General features: G+C 56.2%; 2 protein-coding genes across 2 annotated transcripts in view; one reads left to right on the top strand and one right to left on the bottom strand.

Moving 5' to 3' along the window:
• Positions 1-3,354: 3,354 nt before the first annotated feature.
• Positions 3,355-5,777, bottom strand: VOLCADRAFT_107932 (uncharacterized protein). The gene is made up of 4 exons (XM_002957984.1): positions 5,511-5,777; positions 5,359-5,429; positions 5,112-5,218; positions 3,355-4,968 (listed from the first exon to the last, which is right to left on the bottom strand). The coding sequence occupies exons 1-4, from the start codon at positions 5,671-5,673 to the stop codon at positions 4,896-4,898; spliced, it is 414 nt and encodes a 137-aa protein (XP_002958030.1). The 5' UTR covers positions 5,674-5,777; the 3' UTR covers positions 3,355-4,895.
• A 277-nt stretch (positions 5,778-6,054) lies between these two features.
• Positions 6,055-9,896, top strand: part of VOLCADRAFT_99235 (uncharacterized protein) — a gene marked incomplete at both ends in the record, with an annotated part of 7,571 nt that continues 3,729 nt past the window's right edge. The window contains 7 exons of the mRNA XM_002958012.1: positions 6,055-6,282; positions 6,496-6,641; positions 7,523-7,653; positions 8,013-8,199; positions 8,457-8,796; positions 9,240-9,320; positions 9,708-9,814. Of these exons, the coding sequence (XP_002958058.1) occupies positions 6,055-6,282; positions 6,496-6,641; positions 7,523-7,653; positions 8,013-8,199; positions 8,457-8,796; positions 9,240-9,320; positions 9,708-9,814 (1,220 nt within the window). The remainder of the gene's footprint in view (positions 6,283-6,495; positions 6,642-7,522; positions 7,654-8,012; positions 8,200-8,456; positions 8,797-9,239; positions 9,321-9,707; positions 9,815-9,896) is intronic.

Genomic DNA, 9,896 nt, shown 5'->3' with positions numbered 1-9,896 from the left:
CGCATGCGGCTGATGGTGCGTCAGGCGCCGCAGCTCCAGCTCCTCTGCAGAGTCAGCCAGGGCCTTATTCCCGGGGCCCAAGCCTGTGCCCAGGAACGGCATGCCACCATGGCGCATATGACTGGCAATCACGGGCTCCGAAGACGTGTCCGCAAGCGGCTCAGCGCCAAGCTCAGCTGGTTCGGGGCCACTGCCAGGGCCAATACCCCCTTCCGAAGCAGCGTGTGAAGACAGGCCAGTGAAGATCGCACGGCTGGCGCCCTGTTGGGCCGGCGCCATGGTGGGCCGGCTAAGTAAGCAGGAAGCTACGGCGGCATTGCACATGTCCCCAGGGCATGACATGGCGCAACGAGCGAGCAGCTCGTGCTGGTGCGCCGCCGACCCGGCCTCAGCAGTGTTGCCCCCTGTGGAGCCGGCAGCCGGGCGCTGCATGGAATCTGCCGACGTCAAAGCGTCCCCGAAGCATGACTGCACGGAAGCCGGAACTCCAAAAGCAGCGATACCGTACTTAGCGACGGAAGCCACCAGCGCCGGCTGTGCAGCTGTAACAGACGTTGACGCAGCGGATGAGGAAAACTGGCCATGGAGTGGGAGGCCGCTCTGGCGATGGTCGCACGCATCATCATCGCCAGCCCGACGGGCATCGCCTGGGCCCGCGTCATTGCTGGAGTTCGCTGATCCTCCGGCCTTGACTGCTGCGACGTGCCGGTACACGGGCCCAGAACCCTCGGAGGCGCCACGCGGGTGCTGCCAGCCGCTTGGCAGAGGCGGCGGCCCACCCTGCCCGCCGGCGCAGCCCTCGGCAGCAGGTCCGTGAAGCGCCTCTGCAGAGTCGTTGAGGCCGCTGGTAGCCGGGATGCTGGCCCCGCTAAGGCTGCGGCAATGGGAGCGACCCTTGGGAGCCGGGCTGTTGCAGGAATGGTGCTGTAGGGGACCAATGGTACGGGAGTAGCAGCAACACTATATGATATCGATACAGTTCAGGCAAGTTCAGTTCACTGGCGCCCTGCGCCGAATGGCAAAATTGCCGCACCTAACCAATATGATGATTTGGAAAGCCCTGCGCCATTCGTGGCCATGTAATGTACGTACAGGCACACGTATGCGCGGGCGTGTATGTGCAGATGAAGTACCTACTGGAAGAGCAAACGCTACCTTATCATGACGAGAGGAGTTTGCGAGTGCGGCAGCCGCGAGCAGGGAGTGGTCCGCTGCGGTGGTGCTCGAGACCGTGATGTGGACTGGGAAGTTGGCGGGATGGACGCCCGAAGTTCCTTGCTGTTGAGGCGAGTGCGTGCTAGAAGTGTCCTTGATGCCTGGGGAGTGGCGACGACCGAGCCTGCCAGATGCACATATGTCACGACGGGGATAAGTGTTGTTCCAGAGAGCAAAGATGTTCCGCGCTCCGTCGGTGCACGGGGAAAGTGCAATGCGATATCTGCGCTCCAACCCCGGATGCCTCAAAAGGAGCGGCTGGGGGTTGGCATCTTCTATGTGGTACGTAAGCGACGGATGTACACAAGTTCCGACAGGATTGCGTGCGCACCGCGCATTCCGGAACGCAGCATGGGTGTGGCGATGTGGCCCACAAGGACAGGGACGCACCAGCACTTGGAGTGTTCACCAAACGTGACGGGCGCGAACAGGATGGGCGCGACGTTCTCTTGGCCGCCGCCTGCGGCTGTCGTGAACGACCTGGAGCTATGCAGTATGGGGCTGCCTTTGTCGTTAAGCATGCATGAACGAAGGCGGTTGTGATAGCTTGCGGATAGCGCACGCGATCCGCGCAGTTTCCGGCGTTGTCCTGCAGCGCATGCATGGTTCGCGGCTGCGTATGACAGACACCATGAAATCTCATTCCGCGCACAATCGAGCGCAATTCTTACCGTCGGGCACGGACCCCGCTCGCGAGAGAGCGGCGCCGTCCGTGTCAGCCTGGTTTGACAGAAGGCTCCGAACGTTCAGCTCACCAAGGCAGGCAAGCACTTGGGCCTCCTGCTCTGTCATCTCTGCAGCACCGCATGGTGAATGAAGCTTGTCAGTTTTGCGCCGGTCTCGCCGAGCGCAAGGCATCAACGTAGCTGTCAGGCACTGTGTAAGCCTTGTACGCGAGGTGAACGAATAGAACAGCCAATGCTGCAGACCAGCATAAAAATCGCTTTAAAAGTGCTTCAAAGCGGTCTCTTTGTTGAAACAATGCAGGAGACACGCGAGTCTTGGTACGCCCCGAAGTGGGGGACGCCAAGCTGTTGCTGCCGTGACCGGAGTCGTCGCTATTCGCACCATGGTCATTTCGCTCCTCCTCTTCCTCCTCCTCTTCCACCTCTTCAGACAGCGGCTCTGGCGAGCCCAGGTGTGCTTTGCTCTTCTTGCGGTCGCGTTCCATGGTCCAAGGGCTGTGCTTGCGGCATGCCACAGGCCGCCCAGCGGCTGGCGATTCATACACCATGGTGTGGTACGCCGCTCGTCAAGCTACGTTAAAAGGTACCAAAGTCCAAGCGGCCTGAGGAAGGGGGTAGCGATTCTCCTCTCGGGAGAACGACTGACTTTATAATGCTAATGCCGCATTTAAATTGATACAGTAAAGCCAGCGCAATAAGCCAAAATCCCTTGCAAACGTAGGTTTGTCGGAACTTTCCCCCTTTACCCGGATGATTCCTTCGTTGGTGGGTATAAAATATGTTCCTTGCACTTCTAAAATCGTTGAAAGAGATGATAGGAACGCAAGCAATTACCCCAACGGCAGCAATAACACAAATGCAGCGATCCAGAACTGCCGTACATGTCTCGTCCACCAGGCAAACAGCTGCCGCTGGTTCTAATTAGCGAGTGCTCTACTATACCTTACCAGAATCTAAGCTATGTAAGTATTTTGCGTGCAGCCCTGGGTTTGCTCCTGCTGTTGACGACGACGGTGATGATAACAAGCTTCTTGGGTTTGTCGGGCCAAGGAGGCTCATGGACCACAGAAACTCAGGAAACGACCTGAAAAACAAACTTTATGAAAATGAAAACAGGTAAGGAACTTGCTTGACGTCCGGAAAAAGACGAGACTTGGCATAATTGTCATGTTTGTGAAGCGCCCTTTCAAAACATTGTATCATAGTAGATGCCGTTCGGTTCTTGGACGCTTGCCGTAGCTCTAGACTTAGCACTTTTGCTTAGCTGCACAGGCATGCCGTACATAGACTACTTTTTTGCGTCGTCAGGGACTGCTGCTCCCAGCTTCGTCATCCTCCAGCTCCCAGCTGTGTTTAAATGCGCAGGTCCGACCAATTCTTTCTTACGTAGCGCAAGCCTGGGGAACTGAACTCTTAGTGGAAGTCTTAGAGGCTGTGGGCTCGCGGGTCAGTCTTTTCATAAAAGCGGTTACAGATGGCGGTTGGGTGTGCAGTGCAGACGTACGTATCCCCTGCAAGTTACTCAGCGCATATAGTTGAACAGGAAAAGCAGATCTCTACAGTATGGAGCGCAATGTCTGTCTGTCTGTCTGTCCCTCAGACTAGCATATTTTGCACAAGCAATGATTACTACGCGCGCTGGCCCCTGAAACACAACTTTTCTAACGACATAATATATTACAATCGGTCGAAATTGGCTTCTACCCGGGAAGTGTTCTTAAGCGCCCTGTTGACCGGGCGGCATAAAAGTGTTAGCGAACAACCCAATACCTTAGGAATATGGTACCGCAAGAATTCAGACAAGTTTGCTGTAGCGCTAATAATGAACCAAACATGAACGCCTACACAAGCTCGATTTTAGCCAGGACGGCAAGTCAGCTGCATAGGGCTATAGGTAGGTCCATGCCCCTGCATGCCCGTACCGTGAGCTACCGGGAATATCTTAAGAGTTACATGGGCAGGGATGCGAACCCCTGCTTGCACAGCCCCTTTAATTTGACATCCGATGGGTGATGGATACCTAAGAACCCTAAGAGACAAGCAAGCCCGGACAAGGCAAAACCAGCACCCAAAATGTCATGATGAGGCAGTCGACGGCTCAGCAGGCATCCTCGCACAGGAAACGGACACAAATAGAATGGCATGGCTTCAATCATATCACTCTCTACAAAACATTGTCTCCATGCTGAAAGCACGAACTTCGATCAGAACGCAGAAGCGCAATGCATTGCCATAGTTCACATGGCCATAATTCACACGCAACAAACTCGAAATCCAACGAACCGTGCAAAAATGCAATACAGCCGCATGGCTTCTTAAGCCGTGCCCAGAAAATATTTTATCGCATGCATGGATCGCGAAAAGAAAGAGTCCCGAGCCTAGCACATCACCTGCACATCACTGCAAGGGGTCATATCTGTCCGTCCCCCACACTTACAGGTAGGCCACGCTGTCACGTTATGCGAAGTAAAGTAATTCCGGAAAAAACTATCTATAGCAATGCTGTGCGGACACGCAAGTCACTGCAACGCTCTGCGGCCGAAACCAACGCTGCAACCTAAAGCAGCAGGCTCCGTACGGACACAAGTCCAAGCCTATCCACCTGCAGCTGGCTGGGACGAGACTAAAATCCAAATCTATCTGTAATGCCACGCAATATGCCCTAAATCGTTCACCATGTCAGCTGCGTTCCGTCAGCATCGCTCTCACTTGCATCGCCGCCAGCACGGCAATCAATCACGTACGTCGGCGTTATGAACACAGGGGGCCCGAGTCCTTCATGCCAGAGGCTGGCGACGGGTTGCCGCAGCTAGCAGAGTGCGACAACCTGCAACCTCGTTTATCAGGTGCCATCTGCTGCTTTGCAAGGCAAGAGCTTATTGGGAATTGCTGCCTAGCAAAGGAAAGATTTTGTTTCCAGTTACGCTTCCCGCACCCTCGCGTGAAGAGTGGCAGCTGCGGTTCGGGGTAATGCGCCCAAGCGCCAGCGGCGATCTAGCTGCGGCGGTGGTCGAAGGTCTGTGGTGTCGGAAACTTGAGGAAGTCGGTTTTTGCACCCTCGGCGTACCTATATGATGGGAAGCCAGCCGCGCAGTGAAACAGTCCAGTCAGAGCAGGGATTGGGAGGGACGCAAACTAGCACTAGGATAGAGGAAAAGGCTCTACACTTATTCCCTTGAGTGCCATTATGCGACAAGTTCTATAACTCACATATAAACCTTTGCTAAGCTACGCTGCTCCGGTCGCAGATCCACGAGTGCCATGTCCGTCTGGGGGCCGCCCCTGGGAAGGCTTGAAGACGTTGCCAGGTGGTTTTGCTGCGGTCAAAAAGACGGAGCGTTGGCATCTAAACGCAGAAATACCTTTGTGGTTGAAGAACAAATTGTATTGAGTAAGGCAACGATTGCAGGCCCTTAAAGCAAGCGCCGTTTTACGCATGGGAAAGGCGGGCGCTTACTGTGTGAAGGGCAGACTGGGCTTTGCGTTGAGCAATTGCTCCCATTCCACCAGGGACGTGCCCCATGTAACCTGGGCAGGTGGAGCAGTTAGAGACGTTAGACTCCGAATCCCCATGCCGCTTCCACTGCTTGAGCACGTGGAATGCCCTACCTGGCAGGTGGCCATGCTTAATAGGGAGTGTCTCATACTTGTGAGAGGGTAGGTTGTTCATCTCAAACTGGGAGCAGTGGTTGCCAGTCAGCCTTTCCTTCACGAAAGAAGGCTGAATGTACTGAGTTATGGTCCCAGTATCCTTTCCTAACGTCGCCGACATTCTTTTAGGTGATGTGGTGATGTGAATAGATAAGAGCTAGAAGATGAATGTGTCAAACCCAAACTTCAGGTCCAGGGTCAATGCACGAAAGAGATGGGCTCCTATGAAAGCTGTAAGGTCAAAGAAATACAAAGTTCGCCTTAAATAGTCGTGCAGCCTCTCTAAGCGTCCGCGGTCTCGTACAACGTGCGTCCTGCCTGTAACCGCGCTTTCTCAGAAAGCAACCATTCGCTGGAAATTGGAACGAGATTGAATTATGTGAAAACTCAAGGAATGCAAAGGTATTTTATTTTACCTATCAACTCCATTCCCAAAGGGAAGTGCATCAACACAGCTCCAACTTATTCATGTTCCTGATTTAACGATTTCCTGAGGATCACTATGCCGCTTGCACCACACTACACCTGGTCGGAGACGGACGCATCCTTAGAAGTGACCGTGGACGTCCCGGGGGTCTCAAGCGCCAAGGCCGATGTCTTCGCGACGGATGCCTTTCTCAAGGTCAACTGTCCGCCCTACCTTTTCGCGCTAGACCTCTTGAAGGAAGTCGACGACAGCCGCAGCTCCGCGACAATCCTCCCGGGGAAAGTTGTGTTCAAGCTCTTAAAGGTTGGCCTGATCGCAAATCACATTACGCCTCCGTGTCCCTGTACCTCTTCGTGTTTGTGTGCTCCATACAGCATCCCCTATTTACCCTTTGGTTCTGTGTTCCCCTTCTCCTCCATTAACCCCTCATAGCCTTTCCCGAGCCCCCTGCAACTCTAAAACCCATAAACAATTGCTACACCCCTCCTCCTGGGCATGCCGTATTTTCCCCCTCAGCGCGAGCCTGGTGTATGGAGCTGTCTAGCGGCATCAGGCGACAAGGCGGAGCTCACTCGCCGCCGTAACGCCTCCATAGACCGGGCCTATCAGCATCTCGAGGAGGCGCGTAGGGCCCGCGCGGCCCGCAAGCAGCAGGAAGACAAGTGGGTTCCTTGGGGCTGCGGTGGCAGTGATGGGGGGAAAGGAAGGGACGGAGGAGGGGGGGAACAGCCGGGAGCTGGTTGGTGTGCTGTGTGGTCTCAGAGTTTCTAGAAAACACGGCAAACCGCCGACCCGGACGGGGCCCGTGTCCATGGCGCGTGAATGCTTGGGGAGGGAATAAAGAGGGAGAAGGAACCTACGCGCTCGGACTACCGCGTCAAAACCTCCGGCATAGGGGAGATAGGACACCAGGTTTAAGGTTCAGATGTGGTCGCGGGTTCACTTGGGCTGTCAGGTCGGGGACGGGGGGGGGAAGAAGATGACAGCATCGCAGAGGGCAGGCATCGGATGTCGGATTTCCAGGACCATCGCCGTCTTCACCCTCGCCATTGCCTTCTCTCGTGGCGTCAGATCCATCATTTGACACCGGGACTCTGAGCCGGGCTCTGGATGGAAAGTGCTTTCAGACGGGTGGATTGAGCATTACAGACCTGAGGTAGTCGTAACGAAGCTATACTATATCTTTTCAACGTTCGAAAACCCCAGATTTTTAAAACTGTTGTCGTGTACCAAAAGGCGGGACTCCTTGAGTAAGTCGTGGGGACAATAAGGCGCGGGTTCGGGAAGGGGAGGGAAGGGGAGGGGAGGGGAAGGGAAGGGAAGCATGAAATGCAAAACCCACAGAGACAACTGACCGACGTGCTAATGGAGCAGGAAAGGGAAAAAGGAGATAGGAGAAGCCAAACCAGAATTGCCGGTTTGTTCGTATGTATGCTGCTGGAAGGGCTTTGGAAGGTGGAGGGAAAGGACTCTCCACACGTGCTGTGACTCAACCCCCTGCCTCCTTGTCCTTTCTCTCTGGGCCCCCTGCCCGGGCCTCCAGAGATGCCACCCAGCGGTCTATGGAGGTCGATCGCCGCAAGCGTCACGAGATGGACCGGCGCAAGGCGGAAGAGCTTGCAGCGGAGCGGGCCCGGCTGGACGAGTGGCAGAAGGGGCTGGGGCCCAAGGAAGGTGAGCGCGCGCGTGGATGGGTTAGTGAAAGTGGGTGGGTGGGTGGACATGTACTCCGTGAAACGCTCCGGGTTGCTCGGACGGATCAGATGATGGCGAAGGAGGAAAAGGCAAATGGACGCCGCCCGGATGGCATCCTGGCGTGTTTGCGAGCGCGTGCGATGGATCCCAATGCCCTGGGGATGGAAGGGCGGCTAGCCAGGGCTGCGTACTTTTGGCCACGACGATCATGGCCATGTCCATGTCCATGGCTATGTATAATGATGGCGGTCGCGGCGGTCACGGTGAAGTGGACCATCCGGGGGGGGTGGACCATCCGGAGAGCACCACGATGTCGAAATGCCCCCTCCCCCTAGCAGCACCACCTCCGCCGTATCACGACGTGGGTACTGGAGGTATCGATGTGGCGCCAACCGCTGCGGAATTCCTCGCAGGCGGGGGCGCGGAGGGCGCGGATGGGGAGTCAGATTACGAGGAGGAGGAGGAGGAGGAGGAGGGGACGCGAGCGGCGCCGGATCATCCGGACTACTACGGACGGGGGTGGAGGTGGGTGGAGGGGGAGGCAGCGGCGGCGGCTCATCGGCCTGTGACCACCGATACACTAAGACGCCGTTGAAGAGGCCGTTTATGGGGGGGAAGGGAAAGGGAGGGAAAGGGAGAGAGGGAAGGAGGGTGATAAATGGGGGGTTGAGGACAGTGGGCCAAGAGACGGACAAGGCCTTGGTGGCTGCGTTCCTGACTCCGCTCACAGCAGTGGCCCCCCCTCCTCCCACTCCTCCTCCTCCTCCTGCTCCCCCATGCAGGCCTCCGACGGACACCAACACCACCCCCAGTGCCGCTATCGCCGCAACCGATGACACGACGACGCGCAGAGCCGCCGGGGCCGCATTACGTACCACCAGCACCAGCAGGGGGAGACTCCGACGCAAAGGGGGCGACGACGGCTCCAGCGGCGACGGGGACGGCGATGACGACGGCAGAAACGGCGAAGCCGGGAAGGAAGAGGAGGAAGAGGATGAGGAGACTGCAGCGTCAGGGTCTGTGTCTCCGGCACCCCGGTCGGGGCGGGGACAGCAGCTCAGAGCATGGCCGGAGACCTTCAAGCCGTTGCCGCCGCCCCGACCCCGACTCGAACCCGTGCAGGTAGGGCTTAGCCTTGTATTTGAGCTACAATTACAATTCACTACTTCCGAATAAGTGCGGGGAAGTTTGCAAAAATCGGCGGGCCCGTCAACGGCTATATAATTTATATGGAGTTGTCTACATGCGTTGGAAGGGTCAGCAGCCACTGTGTATATCTCTCTTAAGTGTGCGGACAAAGTCGTGGGCTGAGTGGTGCGGAAGGAGTGTTGGAATGCTGGGTAACTAACAACGGTTTCTTCTGGCATTCACCATCAAGTGTACATAGAGGGTTTTAATCCGCCACTAATTGGGAATAATCACCGTATCACCTTTCCCCCCTGGCCCCCTGTCTGTGTTTGTGTGTGTGTTTCGTGTGCGAGGTTCCGTGTCCCGGTGACACCCTCCCTCCCCCCCCCTTCACCCCCCTTCACTCGCTCGTGTTTCGCCTTTCCCTTCACCCCCAGGTCAGCTTCACTAGGTTGGAGACGGGCCACCTGCCAGCTAGGGAGCAGCGAGAGGAGGAGATACGAGCGTTCAGGAAGCAGGTGGGTTTGCGGGGGAAGAGCGCCCGGGTTGGGGGTGGAGAGGGGGATATTAAGGGAGCTGTTCAGTGTTTAGTTAACCGTTAGTGGTTGACTGTGGGAGCTGACAGGAAGCTGACAGAGGGGCGAACTCCCCTCCCCCGGAGGAGGGAAACCCCGACCCCCCACCTGATTACTCGCTCCCTCCAAATTCAACTTAGGGTTTGTCATGACGTCAGTAAGTATGATGCGCGTCAGCCACTCCCGTACACCCCTCTCAACTGCAAACACAGCATCCCCACCTTCCATCTCCCCTCCTCGACCGACGCACCCACTCTATCTCATTAACCTCAATTAACTAATAAACCTTAACGAATTAACCAACTAACCATTCGTTAATTACACATGCAGACGCGCGCGGCTGCCGCTGCCGACCCTGACGCGGTAGACCTGGCTGAGAGGCAGCCGCTGTTCCTCAAGGACAAGGGAGATGAACTGTTCAGGACGGGAAACTACAGGTGAGTGTGCTATGTATGTGTGTGTGTGTGCTATGTATGTGTGTGTGCGTGTGTGTGTGTGTGTGCTATGTATGTGTGTGTC

The sequence above is a fragment of the Volvox carteri genome (genome assembly GCF_000143455.1).
Source record: "Volvox carteri f. nagariensis unplaced genomic scaffold VOLCAscaffold_84, whole genome shotgun sequence".
NCBI classification, from domain to species: Eukaryota; Viridiplantae; Chlorophyta; class Chlorophyceae; order Chlamydomonadales; family Volvocaceae; genus Volvox; species Volvox carteri.
Note: the sequence above shows the minus strand (reverse complement) of the source record. Positions and strands in the feature narration are given on the sequence as shown.

Bases quoted from the DNA above. Each gene is read 5' to 3' on its own strand.
- VOLCADRAFT_107932 (XM_002957984.1), bottom strand. From the start codon at position 5,673: ATGTCGGCGACGTTAGGAAAGGATACTGGGACCATAACTCAGTACATT. The intron at 5,430-5,510 runs GTAGGGCATTCC...CCACCTGCCCAG, and splicing joins TAAGCATGGCCACCTGCCAG to GTTACATGGGGCACGTCCCT. The intron at 5,219-5,358 runs GTAAGCGCCCGC...TTTTGACCGCAG, and splicing joins CCCAGTCTGCCCTTCACACA to CAAAACCACCTGGCAACGTC.